The 13,539-nt window shown below is 44.0% G+C and overlaps 5 protein-coding genes and 1 long non-coding RNA gene across 8 annotated transcripts in view; 3 read left to right on the forward strand and 3 right to left on the reverse strand.

Moving 5' to 3' along the window:
- Window positions 1-208: 208 nt before the first annotated feature.
- On the reverse strand, window positions 209-3,237 carry LOC106743585 (chromatin assembly factor 1 subunit B). The gene is made up of 6 exons (XM_014617581.1): window positions 2,945-3,237; window positions 2,527-2,659; window positions 2,123-2,423; window positions 1,681-1,944; window positions 1,370-1,597; window positions 209-1,064 (listed from the first exon to the last, which is right to left on the reverse strand). Exons 1-6 carry the CDS (start codon window positions 3,083-3,085, stop codon window positions 479-481), a joined length of 1,653 nt encoding a protein of 550 aa, XP_014473067.1. The 5' UTR covers window positions 3,086-3,237; the 3' UTR covers window positions 209-478.
- Window positions 3,238-3,321: 84 nt separating this feature from the next.
- LOC106743586 (transmembrane protein 138) lies at window positions 3,322-4,562 on the forward strand. Of its 2 annotated transcripts, none has more exons than XM_014617583.1 (4): window positions 3,322-3,570; window positions 3,658-3,730; window positions 3,815-3,989; window positions 4,069-4,562. In XM_014617583.1, exons 1-4 carry the CDS (start codon window positions 3,437-3,439, stop codon window positions 4,167-4,169), a joined length of 483 nt encoding a protein of 160 aa, XP_014473069.1. In that variant the 5' UTR covers window positions 3,322-3,436; the 3' UTR covers window positions 4,170-4,562. The 2 variants fall into 2 exon arrangements, with proteins under 2 accessions (XP_014473069.1, XP_014473068.1); XM_014617582.1 differs by having other exon boundaries at window positions 3,325-3,570; window positions 4,063-4,562.
- Window positions 4,563-5,476: 914 nt separating this feature from the next.
- On the reverse strand, window positions 5,477-9,217 carry LOC106743598 (zinc finger BED domain-containing protein 1). Its single transcript, XM_014617597.1, has 4 exons — window positions 7,395-9,217; window positions 6,838-7,256; window positions 6,591-6,742; window positions 5,477-6,289 (listed from the first exon to the last, which is right to left on the reverse strand). The coding sequence occupies exons 1-4, from the start codon at window positions 8,688-8,690 to the stop codon at window positions 5,961-5,963; spliced, it is 2,196 nt and encodes a 731-aa protein (XP_014473083.1). The 5' UTR covers window positions 8,691-9,217; the 3' UTR covers window positions 5,477-5,960.
- A 790-nt stretch (window positions 9,218-10,007) lies between these two features.
- Window positions 10,008-11,882, forward strand: LOC106743589 (GPI mannosyltransferase 3). 2 transcript variants are annotated; one of them, XM_014617586.1, is made up of 2 exons: window positions 10,008-10,103; window positions 10,203-11,882. In XM_014617586.1, the coding sequence occupies exon 2, from the start codon at window positions 10,296-10,298 to the stop codon at window positions 11,781-11,783; it is 1,488 nt and encodes a 495-aa protein (XP_014473072.1). In that variant the 5' UTR covers window positions 10,008-10,103; window positions 10,203-10,295; the 3' UTR covers window positions 11,784-11,882. The 2 variants fall into 2 exon arrangements, with proteins under 2 accessions (XP_014473072.1, XP_014473073.1); XM_014617587.1 differs by having other exon boundaries at window positions 10,230-11,882.
- Window positions 10,769-13,539, reverse strand: part of LOC106743591 — an 11,017-nt gene continuing 8,246 nt past the window's right edge. The window contains exon 3 of the long non-coding RNA XR_001374380.1: window positions 10,769-10,851. This is a non-coding gene — a long non-coding RNA (uncharacterized LOC106743591). The remainder of the gene's footprint in view (window positions 10,852-13,539) is intronic.
- The window catches only part of LOC106743588 (RNA-binding protein fusilli), a 50,785-nt gene continuing 49,737 nt past the window's right edge, over window positions 12,492-13,539 (forward strand). The window contains exon 1 of the mRNA XM_014617584.1: window positions 12,492-13,363. Within this exon, the coding sequence (XP_014473070.1) occupies window positions 13,203-13,363 (161 nt within the window). The 5' untranslated portion in view covers window positions 12,492-13,202. The remainder of the gene's footprint in view (window positions 13,364-13,539) is intronic.

Raw genomic sequence — 13,539 nt, forward strand, 5'->3', positions numbered from 1 at the left:
TACATATATATATGCGATATCTGTGTAGCGGAATCATAGGCGACACGGATCGCTCTATGCTTGCTATAGCACGACGATTGTATGCGTGTGTGTGTGCGCGCATACAGCTGCACACACATACAGGCCGGTTATATAGATGGGTTTCTCAGGGAACGAGAAGGTTCAAGGTACAAAAGAGCGCGGCTTCCCTGCCCGAGCTTCAAGGATGAAGTAGCTTATGTATGAAGAAGGAAACTACACGTGTGTGCAATTTACAGCTCGGAATATATATCCACGATTCTCTGTATTATACAATAACGTCGTCGAGACGCTCTCTCGCAACTCCTCCCCCTGGTGTATTCTTAATTATAATAAAAACAGTTGTAAACGGCGGCTACAAAAAAAAACCCGGCGGACGGTTCGTTGGCGAAAAGAGCTTGCGAAACCGTCCCCGCAACAACGAGTCTCGGAAGAGATCCATCTGCTTCTTCGCAACGAGCTATTGTTGTTTCTTCAGCTCCCTCGGGCTCGACAGGGTTATCAGTTGCACTCGTCTCGGTGCTTTGTTGCACTTGATCGGTGCGACGACGGTGGCCGTCACAGGGGCAGCTTTCTTGGCATACTTGGCCGCATCGTCGGTGCTGTCCTCGTGATACACCAACTTGATATCTTCCGTCTCTTCCCCGGCGGTTTCCTCGCTCGACTTGTTCACTGTCTTCTCCGTCGACGGCTTGCTGTTTTTCTCCGTGTCGCCGCGCCCGTGATTCCGAACGATCTTGTCTTCCGACGACTTCTTCTTCTTCTTCTCGGCCGGTTTCTTCTCGGGACGAGGATCGTTCGCTCTAGCGACGTTGAACCGCGCGATATCGATGTCCATCGCGCTCTCGTCAACGTCGATCGCCGAGACCCCTCTATTTTTGCCTTTAACGCTCGTAGATTTCTTGCCGGAGCTCTTCGGCATCTCCTTCGGCGGATTCACAGGCTCTTTCACCGTGTGAATCTGGCCCAATTCATTCTCGTCGAAGTGTATCACGGAACAGTAGCCGTCGCTCGAGGATACGATTACGATTCGTCCGTCGCTGGACCTACGAAAGAGAGAGAGAGAGAGAGATAGAGATGGGAGAGAATTTAAGACCAGTCGACTCGAACGGCAGATAACGCGGCGATTACGTCCGGTAACTCTTCATTAATTGTTTTTCTTTTTTCTTTCATATTATTATTATTGTAGCTTAGATTTTTCCGCCGGCAATTTTTGTTACTTTGCTTTCTTCCTCTATTTGTTTTCCTTTCCATTCTTATTGTTAATTTATATTTCAGATTTTTGCTTATTATTTGAATTATGTACTTAAACCAAAGAGATAATTCCCGTGTAAATAAAAGAATAACGTACCACGAAATGTCGTTTAATCTACCGTAATGAATGTTCGATACCATGGCGATCGGCCAGGTTTGTTGCGTGTCGTAAAACAACACGGAGTCCTGTGTCGCAACGGCGAACACCATCCTGTAAGGCAGCGCTATCACGGAAACCGGGCCGTCCTTGCGCAGCTCAAAGTACACGGGACAACATCGTACAGCTATGGTACATTCGTCCTGAGTGGGCAGGATCATTAACGGCCTGAAAGAAGGACGATTTGATCGTTAAGGTTGCGGTCGCCCCTTCCGGAACGAACTTCCGGAGCGGAAATCCCGGATACTGACTCTTTCATATTTTGCCTGGAAAAGACGATCGTCGCGTTCGATATGCTGCCGGTGGTCTCCTGCGGCTCGATTATTCCGGATGGCACGATAATCAGTGAGCCGTCTATGGTGAAAGTTAGCCTGCGGAAGAAAGATTTGAACGTGTCGTCGTGAAACAAACGGACGACCTTCCCTTCCAACGGATGGCCCGGCGGCGTTGGGATTTTGGACTTATGAACACGCTGAACGACCTTCTTCTTGGCGATGTCTATTAAACGGCACTGCCTGAAACAGTAAGTTTTGTCACACAAACATTCGTACGAATAATTACAAATATTAATTTATTGTACGAATGATATTTCTGAAGTGTGCAAAATGTCGTAATTGACAGGGTTGAAGTTTAAAAGATATTTATAATTTGAAATTTACACACATATACACACACACAGAGTGAAACACATACCTGTCTGTGCTAATAGTACACACATATTGATTGCAAGGGTCCCAAGAGACTCCTTGCACAAAGCCTTTATGATCTGATAATATCGCGATATTACGGCCCTTCTTAACGTCCCACAGTATAGCAGTGTTATCCACAGAACCAGAAACTAGGAAATTAGAGTCTGGCGACCAGCTGATGTCGTAAATATCTTCGATATGGCCCTTCAGTACTTTCCAAGAAGCCCATTGTTCCTTATTTTCAGTGTCTGAAGGTAGAGAATAGTCATGTCCTTCTTTCAATTTCCACAGGATAATAACAGATTCTGTAAATAATATGTTAACATGAATATTAATCTATATATATATTTATACATGAGGAAGAAAAAACTGCGTATCAAATAATATATAAGTATATTAATTGCTAACCATCGTCTCCCGATGCTAAGATCTTTTTGGACTGGGAAAACCTCACCACGTTTACTGCCTTCTGATGACGTTCCAAGTCTGCTACATAGTTCACAGTGACACCGTTGCATTCCGTTATTGTTATGTGCCAAATCTGTATAGAAACATTAAAATTATACATTGTGGATTATTCCTGAATGTATAATCACTATTAAATCAGTCGTTTTAGATGGAACATTAACGAAAAATGTTTATCATCAATACTACTACATGATCAGAACTGTTTAGAAAAAAGAGATGTCAAAACTGTTTAGAAAAAAAAAAAAAAAAAAAAAAAGGCAACACCTGCAATGAAAACTCAATTTCGACATTTTCTCTCTACGCTTGAATAAAATCTTTTCTAAGACAGGGGTGATGTGGTTATTCATAATTATATTACCAAAACGTGATAATCCGCTCCTCCGGTAGCGATTCTCCAAAACGTTTGTCCTTCCCTATTTTTGTATGAACCGTTCTGTATGTCAACGCTCAGCACCGGATCGCGATTATGCCACGAAATTTCAGGAGTGATGCACTTCATCGTCTCGATTGAAGCCGACGGACGATCCTTTTACGATCTTATTACGGTACAATAAATAAGAGCGAAGTAAGTTATCACGAGAAGCAACTTGTTGACTTTAACCTTTCTCTCAGCTGTCAAACACTTCGCGCCAAAAGTTGCGCGAATAGTTCGCGATAAGAACAGGTTAGGTACGAGCAGTGTCGCCGCGTTCGGGACAAATTCGAAAGTCCCTGTAATTTCCCTGCAATTTGTACGGTAGTATTGTCATAGCAACCAATTGTGTACCTCCATTTCGAGCGATACAACGAAATTCTCACAAATGCATAGTAATTAATTTTCATATTTTACGAAAGCTTTTGCAGGTGGTAAATGAATACTCTAAATACAAAGCAGTATACGGCGATCGTGATATTGCAGTACGCTATATTACTTTTCGATATTTCTGTCAATTCGTTCGCAAGCTTCTCCAGGCAGCATCCGGCGGATTTACTGGTGCTTTACGTGTGTGTAAATCTTGTAGCGCTTTTATATTCATATCTCGTACTTAAACAATTATACTTAATTGCTACACGATACGATGTTCTTTTTAGAATTCAAGATTTTTGTCTTATTGCGAATCTGACGCTACTCTTGGTCAATTTCTTCTCTACTTATATTTTCCAGGTGAGTACTTATTTACTTATTAACTTATTTACCTATTTATAGTCTTATATGTAAGAGAAATATCTAAAAAAAATTGCCTTTCAGGCAGGATTGATACAACTGCTGTATACGAGATTCCGTATAACATTGATACTATGTATTGTATACATGATACTGTCCATTAGTTTACACACATGGCACATTACCATACATTGGTCAGCGCCATTAAAGCATTATTGGACGAGAGGGTTTCATACTCTTTATTCCATGCATAGAACAGGTACGCAACTTCAGAAATGCTTGAAAAGAATATCCTTTCGATAAGCATTTTACAATATTAAATTTTCTAAAAGTTGCAGTACTGTATTATTACTTTTACAAGAGGGCTTCCTTGAGAATCGGTGACCCAAGATTTTACAGAGGTTCCGCTTGGTTGCAAAAGCAGCTTAGTATTTCATGAATAATTACACGTGAATAAAATTGAGCAGCATATATGAAGGATGCAATTGTATATAATTTGAATATTTAAGCTATTTATATATTGCACTTATATTTATACAAATATACATTAAACTTACACAGCATGGTAATAATGAGATTCGTGTAACTTATAAATTTATATATGAAAATAGATCGATTTCTAAATTTGGATAATCAAATATTTTATACTTGGAATCCCATGGTGCACATACACATACGCACATAAAAATATTAATAGTAAATTGACCAACCATAGTCGATTGTTCTTAGATTATTTTTTAGAGGAATAATTGACTGTAATGTTGGTTAATTAATTTGCTGCTTACATTTTTGTGTGCCATGGGTCTCATAATATTTACACATATACATACGTTAGATGTATAAAGTTAAATTATATATATAATTATATACATATATATAAGGAATTAATTAGTTAATTATATATATATATATATATATATAATTTATATGTACATATATGTATATATATATCACGANGTATATATAAGGAAAATTATTTCGTGTATTGTTTACTCATAGTAATTGCATGACATAAATTGTGTAATTAATAAAGATATTCAGTGCAATAATTAAAATTATTTGGTAATGTATACTAATTATATTCTCTATAATATTTCTATCATCGCGGAATTTTAAAACGTAAGTTAATATCACAAGTGTTGGCCTTTTCGTTAAATGCATAATTCCGAAAATCACTAAAATAACTTATATATTGGTAGCGATTAATATCAATTAAAGTTACATTATGCAATATAATGACAAGAAACAACTCCCTCCTCTCTCTCTTTCTCTCGCATTATATACAACTGTGCAATTACAATGAATACTTACCAAGGAATATCGAAGAAAAATATTTGTGGTATTTTCATCTAACAGAAGATATTACGAAATTTGTTTACATATCATAATAATGTAAAATTATGCGCTCCTCGTAATTATGTATAACGCAGTTACAAGAAACAAGACGAGTAAGATTAAATCGACGCATATAAATGCTATTATTCGCTATTATATATACCTTCAACTTAATTTTAATCATTTTGATGTATCATCAATATTATCGAGGTAAAAAATTACATTGTCAAGTATTCTATCAGATTTGTCGTACGTCTTGACTTCTCATGAAATATACAGTCTATCAATAGATAAAAATAAAGACACGATAGAAGTTGACCATGTAGAAACCTCCACGACAGTTATAACGAACTGTTCCCTAATTTAACGGTACGAAATTATCGAAAAATAGTAGAACGTATTAAGCTTTGGTAAAACTGAACTAATATTTTTATTAAAGTAATCCAAATGTACAACCCTAAGATGTTTTCAATATACGCTTTGTCAATCACAATTTAGTATCTGTATCAAATCTGTAACTGTAATCAACGAAATACATACGATTGAAAACATATTTCAAATTTGTTATACTTATGCGATATACGCATACACACGCGCGCGCGCGCGCACACACACACACACACACACACCACACACACACACACACACACACACACACGACACATTATATGACTTAATTCTCGTATTATACATCTATACACAGAGTTCTCCTTCGCGTGCGTGCACATTACTCGAATCCCGTATTATATTATAATGCGAGTTTGTTTCTATTCCTCATGAAGATACTTCATATTTTACTGGACACATATACACATACACAGCACGCACTCTTTCGAACAGTTTCTCGTAGAGGATGGATAAGGTAAAGAATAAGTAAAAAAAAAAAAAACCCTCTTCACACCGTGTGATTACCATGTAGGAAGAGGAGTTTGTCGATTAAATGAGGTGGTATCGCGGCTCGCCTAGAGTCGTACAGGATCTGCACGTCCGCCGGTATCCGTGTCGGCGGTGCACAGCAGGCAGGTACGCAGTGATACCTGCTCGCTAGTTTCCCGAGATTTGGACACTTTGCGGACACCTTGGCCCACCATTGCAATGGACAGCAGTCTAGAGGTGCCGTCGATTCCGAATGATATTGGACAATCTCCAGATCCGCTTTCTTCTCCGCGGGTACTCCGTTCTTCGTAATGCAATAGTTACCGAGAAAATACTCCATCATGCCTCCTATAACCAAATATTCGTTTCAGTATATGTTTCATATCGCTGTTGGAGTTACGTCACATGCTGATCACAGCTTAAGAACTAGTGTCGCAACATGAAAAAAAAATAATAGAAATTCCTGTACTTTATCCCTAACCCAGGCAAAAAATCCCTCGATTTTCGAAAATTTAATTCCAATTTGAATAATTCTTAAGATCCCTATAAATTAAAATTTTATCAAATCTCTCCCCGTATCCTAGGATTTCCTCAAAGCCCCAAATTTAGGAATAAATTCCTGGATATAGCAACACTGCTGAGAACCTACCTGATTTGGGTCTTTTACTTGGTGGTTCATTTTGGACCCTTACAGAACCGTTTTCCCCGGATTCCTCCTGAATCAGCTTCGTCAGCATTTCCTTTATAGGGTTAGCGACCATCTTTTTATCCTCCTCCGTGGCATAAGGCAATTGTTTGAATCTGTATTCCACGTAAAATTGAAGGAAAAAACAGTGATAATATAAAAACGAAAATAATACAGTTAGTTCAAAAAGATACCAAACGACGAGATTTACCTCGGATCCAAAGTAGTTGCAATTTGCAGTAGTAACGAGATGTCGTTACTGGAATATCGTTCGCATAACATGTTCGACAAGGATTCTTTGAACGTTTTGGCGACATCATTGTCGGTGTTCTTCACTTTGAGATGCGACGACACGAGTTGCCAAAGTAAAGGCTTCAGCAACGATATCAGAGGCATTTTTTCCTCGCTCAACGTCATAATGGTAACTTTGAATGGTTTCAGAGCATTCACGAGATCCTGCATGATCTTCCATTGTTCGCCGGTGAGCTCAAATACTTCCTGATCTATACCTTCTATACTTTCCAAGATGGATGTGATTATGTTACGACGCGCAACCATTTGTTCCAGCATCGTGTACGTCGACATCCAAACGGTGGGGTAATCTATCTGCATTGTGTTCTCCTCCAGTTGCTACAACAAAAGTAACGAAATTATGAAATACTTGTGAAGTATTGTTTCTTCTAATGTAATGAATCACACACTAGATAATCGACACACATACACTGGATTATAACTAAACAAATATATAAGCTATTTATGCAAAGATACCTCTGACATTTGTTCTTGCATGCTTAACGTCGCAAACGCGGCTGGATGACTTATAATCATTCCAATGACCGCTCGGCATTTGGACAATATCGCAGCTACTTCGGCATCCTCGAAACAAGCCTGCGCGCATACTTGTAAAGAATAGAGCAAACATGGCACTACAGTCACATTACGGCTCCTCAATGCGTTGTGTAATTCTACTCTCGAGGTGCTGACGACCACCGCTGTTATCCTCTCGATCTTGATCTGCCATTCGAACAGCAGTAGATCCAAAATATTACCCCACTGGGACTCGTCCCAGTCCAACGGCGCGTGAATGGTACTCAAGACTTTGCACTCCAAGGCCGCCTCGCCGGGATTCTGATAATAAATCGACACTGTGATGAAGCTCTCGTCCGAGATCGATTTCCACTCCTCGATCGTCATTCCTACATCCGAGGTAATCTCCGACAGCACTTCTAACACAGAGTCCCGGAAGGTGTCGTATATCTTTGGTATGATCTCCTCCTCCAATTTGTTCTTACTGGGGATCTCACAAGGTGAACGTAAAGTAGCCACCAGTCTCTGGAAACCACGACCTTCCACAACTTCCGGCAACTGCAGGTCCATTATGATGAACTCAGCTATAGCATCCGACACGGTCTTTCCGTCTATGCTGGACTGGCTGGTGCCATTGTCCTCCGACATGAGGAAAGCTACGTTCTGATTATTGTTGCTGGGTCCATCCTTGATCATCATTCTCAGTGGTTGGCCGATAGTGATGTCATCCTCAATATTGGACAGATTGATATTAGGATCCGTGACAAATTGTATGTCACCGTCTATTTGAACGGTGCCGTCCACGTTGGTGGTGTAAATATGTTGCGCCGGACTGAGACCCTTCAGCAGTCTTTTCTGCAGCCTGCGCTCCTTGGTCTCCTGAGGGACAACTTGCCCCTGTTTACGCGGTGGATTGGTCAGCTCGAGTTCCAGCAGCTCTTGGGCATGCTTGTTCTGCAGATGCATACGCAGATTACTCGTATTGCGATTGTACGCAATCTGGGTCTTGCACAGTATACATACAATCTTCACCTTGGTGAGGATATCACCATCGTCCGTGGCTGGAAACCCAAAGAATTTCCAATAAATACTCCTCATCGACATCGGCACGACAAGTTTCTTATACGTGAACGTGTGTTTCTCTTCCATCATTTTCGCCAATACCAGTTGCATGTCTTTGCTGTCTTTGCTGTCCTCCAACATGCTCGCTTTCATCGAGCTGTTCAACGGCGACGATTGCTTGTTGTTGCTCTCCATATCAGGCGGGCTCAACGCCACGGCATTGACGCTGTTTATCGTGTATGTGTGCGTGTGTATTGTTACTTTTCTCTCAGAGGAACGACGCTCGATGCAACAACACCGTTTTAACGCCACCGCGGCATACCTGGACTACCTCGCATAATATCGTCCGTATCTCGTCAAAATGGTGGACTTTCGTTGCATAATTTCAAGCGCAACGCCGCGCCAAGAAACATCACGCGAAGGATCACGCACAATTTCAGCCCGCGCCGACCGCCTTGCAGAGGATCAACAAATTTACCGCGTGCCGCGCACTCGCGCCGATATATCTATCTCTCCTCGTGTTCCCCCGTCGATGAATTATTCCGCAGATATCGAAGTTCAATTTCTCGCGTCGAAGAGACCGATGCCTAACATCGGTTATCGACCACCGCTCGCTCGCTCGCTCGCAACGATGCTATCGACTTCACGCCGTTCGTCCAAGGAGTATCGTTATCTATATAGACCTGGTTCAATCGATTCGATCGTTCGGCTTTTGCGCACAAAACCTCGACGACGCACGGGCAGGAAGTGACGTGTGCGTCCGCTCGTTCTTTCTGGAAGAGCGCGATGGCTTTCAGTTGGACGCGAGAGGCGGGTTGCACGACAGCCAATCGAATCGCCGCTTTCCGCGGGAGCGACGCGCTCATCGGTGCGACGCGTCTTCGCGCGACGCAGGGAAGAAGCAGTCCTGTCAACGAAAGTCGACAGCTCGATTGGCCATTTTGTTTTTGTTTGGACGTTGCAGATGCGAGATGGCGCTCCAATCGTTCCTACTTCGATGATTTTTCGAGAAAGTTTCGGAAAATTTGAAAGCCAGCGGCACACGATGCATGCTCGTTTTCGTGCTGGATTGTTCGCTGGATGGAAACACTGCGTTTTGATTGGTGTATTGTCATCCATTTTTAGAAATGCACCAATCAGAACGCAGTATTTCTATCCAGCAAGCAGTCCGGCACGAAAACAAGCCCTGTGTGCCGCCAGCCTTAATATAGAAGACACCTTTTTCTCGCACGAATTATGATTCGTTGATTTCTTCATGCATATGTAATAATGCGAGTCTGCTGGACGGACCTTATTTCCGTGTCACACTACGGATCAGAATTAAGATCGGATCAGAATTAAGATCGGATTGAAATTTGACCAATCAGAACAAACTTAACTAAATTTGAATTTAGTGAACTTTGCTCTGATTCGTGTAACAGGCTTAACGGGGTTCATTCAGCCAGTGACATCTTTCGTGTTGCAAGATCTACGTTCTTTCTATTGTTCTTCGTTCTACGCGACCTATGACTACCGGCTGGTACCTAACCTAATTTGGCCAGTGTTTTCCACGGAGTTTGTCGGTGAACGATCGAGGATCACCGCAAGATTAATCGAGAAATATACTCGGTAATAACACAAATGTGTTTTCTTTTGCTAACGGATGAGATTGCCGGGATTACGGATCGGGAGTATGTCCGAGATCCATTCCATTTCTTTATTCACCAGGTAACATAGCGCCGTCTTTTTAAGTAGACACCGTCAACGTGGTCCGGAAGTATATTTCCGATCGGAAAAATGACGTGCACGGATTAGCTCGAGATGCTCCTGCCGAAAAAGCTTGGGACGTTATCTCGTCTGATATTATGGCGGTTGACTGCCGTGTTACTGGTGCAGACATCCCATGTGCCGGACGAATATTGGCAGTCCCTGGAGGTGGCTCATCGTGCAGCCTTCGGCTACGGGCACCTCACCTGGGAATGGACGACGATGATTCGCAGCTACACTTATCCATTCTTAATATCGATCCTCTATCGCATACTCGCTGTGTTCTCCGTAGACTTCGCGTGGCTCCTGATGATATCGCCTCGAGTCTTGCAAGCTGTCCTGGTTGCTTACGCGGATTACAGATTCTACCAGTGGACTAAGTGCAAGTGGATGCTGCTGGTCTTGTGTCTCAACTGGTACTGGTACTACTGCGCCACCAGGACCTTGATAAACACCGTAGAGACCGCCTGCACCACCATAGCCTTGACCATGTTCCCGTGGAAGGGTAGTCATGCGCAAAGTGTGAAGTTCCTGTGGATCGTGGGCTTCCTCAGTATGGCGAGGCCCACCTGCGCGATCATGTGGCTTCCTCTGTGCGCTTATCATATTTCTACAAGCACGGAGAAGAGAGCGACGTTACTCGGGCGATATGTGGCAATAGGCTGCGCGTGTTTCGTGATCTCCGTACTGATAGACAGCATCTGTTACGGAACACTCGTCGTCACCCCGTGGAAGTTCTTCCGAGTGAACGTGCTCGGAGACATTGGCAGCGTGTACGGCACGCAGCACGCGTTGTGGTACATTTTCGCCGGTTTGCCGGTACTGCTCGGCCTGTATTGCGTTCCGTTTCTCCTCGCCGCTTGGCGAATACTCAGACATATCGTTCACTTCCAGCGCGAGACGATCATGCTCGTAGCCATCGGCTGGACCTTGACGGTTTACTCCTTGTTGCCCCACAAGGAATTCCGATTCGTACTGCCGCTCCTGCCGCTCTTCATCTACACGAGTTCCGCGTGCACGTACCGTCTACCGAAGGTCACCGAATTCGCGCGTAAGACCGCCCTGGCGTTGTTGGTGTTCAGCAACGTCATGCCCGGCCTTTACTTCTCCCTGATTCATCAACGCGGCGCGTTGGACGCGATGGGACTCTTGCGGGACGAGATCGCCCGCGCGAGCCCTACCTCGCGGCCGACGGACACGCTGATCCTGACCCCGTGCCACGCCACACCGCTCTACAGTCACTTGCACGTGAACGCGTCCGTAAGGTTCTTGACGTGCGAGCCGAATCTGAACGGCGTCGGGGACTACGTGGACGAGGCGGATCGATTTTTCGCGGATCCGGCGGCTTGGCTCGACGTTAATTACGTTAATAACAGCGCGGTCCCGTTGCCCACTCACGTGATCGCGTTCGACTGCGCTGCGAGCAAGATAGCGAGATTTCTGCGCCCGTACAAGCTGATCGCCAAACTGTTCCACACGCATTTCCCGGAATCGAATTACGGGAGATACGTGTTGCTGTACAAACACGCGACGTTCAGTTGACCAAACGAACGAATGCGCGCGCTTCGCCACGTGGACGTGTAACAAGGTGAGTGGGAATTGCGCGTGACGAGCAAAGTGAAATATAATAATAAAATGATACACGTGTCCACTTCTTTCTTAAAATTCTCTCTCGACGCCCTCTGGCTTCTCTATTCGCCGTTATTACTTACTAAGAACGGCCTTCTGGTAACGGTAAAAGCACCCGGACGTGTACCTACCCTGTGGATATTTTTGTTGCTTTGCTCTTGAAATACGAACGTTTGATCTCTTGACGTGAAATATTTGTTTATATTCTACACACGTATAAGTATATTCTACGTTGAAAGTTTGGAATATTCGTATCTGAAGGCCTAAAAAATGACAAGAAAGAGTCCAGGTGTATTCAGGTATATTCAGGTATATCCACGTCTAGGTCCTTTCACCTCGCGAGAAAAACAGGAGGCAAAGTTTCCTTCGTTTCATCAATTGTGTCCCCTTTCTTCACGGGCCAACACAGAGACCCCGATTTCTTGCAGAAATTTTCTCAAGAATGCCGGTTCGTCGTCGCACGATGATGAAGGGAATGTCGGTATTCTCGCTGCTCGATGGCAAAAAGCCGCATCTCCGACCCGCTCGATCGTTAATAACGATTAGGCGATTATCGTGAAACAGTCATAAACCGGTGAATCCCTCGCGCGCTAAAAACGAGCCGGAGGGGGGAGGGGGGAGGACGGGTGCAGCCCTCTCCGCTTGAAATAAATGGGTACCGTTAGTAAGTAGGACTCGAATCCCAGACTCGATGCGGGAACGATAACGATTCTAACGGTACTCGTAACTCCACGCTAGAGACGCGCCGAGTCGCTGAAGTCGTCGCCGAAATTACCGAGGGCGCATACTTCTCGTCGGTGTGTGTTTCCTTGTTACGAAAAAAAAAAAAAGGAAAGAAAAAAGTGACCTCTCCGGGTCTCTCGAAAAACTCGAAGTCCTTGCTCTTTCACTGGATCGGCGATATTTACATTTACGGTTTTGAGTTACAACACAGCAGTGATGTTTTACGTAAGAGCAAGCGCATTTTAAACACTCATATAACACGCATATAACGAGGAACATAACATTACTCACGGGCACCGGAAAACAAAGTTTCTCAAATTTGGACGTAATATTTCGAACGTCGAAATGTCAAGGATGCCTCGTGCGTACGTGAAACGGAAACGCCTCCGGCGAAGTCGGGAAGCGCGAACAGAAACCGAAATGATCCGTTCTTTAACATATTTCCCGCCAAGGTTCGCCACTTTCTCCGCCAACGAAGGTGGAGGGGGTAAAATTCGGAAAATCGATAAAAGGCACATAGTGCGCGTGTCCGCGGAAATTAGCGGCTGACGGCCGGGAGAGGCTAAAAATGAAAGTAGTCAGTTTGAAAAGTCGAGGAAAGCTGGTAACATGACACGCAGACGGCAACGGCGGCGACGGCGGCAGAGCGGGATGGTCCACAAGGAGGAGGTGGATTTTCAGAAACGCGCGGCCAGGATACGCACAATCGCGGCGGCAACGCATCGGCGACGCGAACAGGCGAGACGTGACGCGCGGCAAGCCGTGGTGAGGTAAGGTAACACCGCGGTAACTCCGTAATCGAAGGTATACGCTGTGCGCGTTGCAAGAGGACGGCCGGTAAACGGAGAATGGAAGAAAATAAGAAAAGGGGGGACTGACTACATGGAGTCAACGTTCCGGGCGGGTCAGCGACCACAATGTGCTCTCTCCCTCTCCCCCCCCCCCC

This window comes from Dinoponera quadriceps, unplaced genomic scaffold (genome assembly GCF_001313825.1).
Source record: "Dinoponera quadriceps isolate SergipeBrazil2010 unplaced genomic scaffold, ASM131382v1 scaffold1146, whole genome shotgun sequence".
Lineage (NCBI taxonomy): Eukaryota > Metazoa > Arthropoda > Insecta > Hymenoptera > Formicidae > Dinoponera > Dinoponera quadriceps.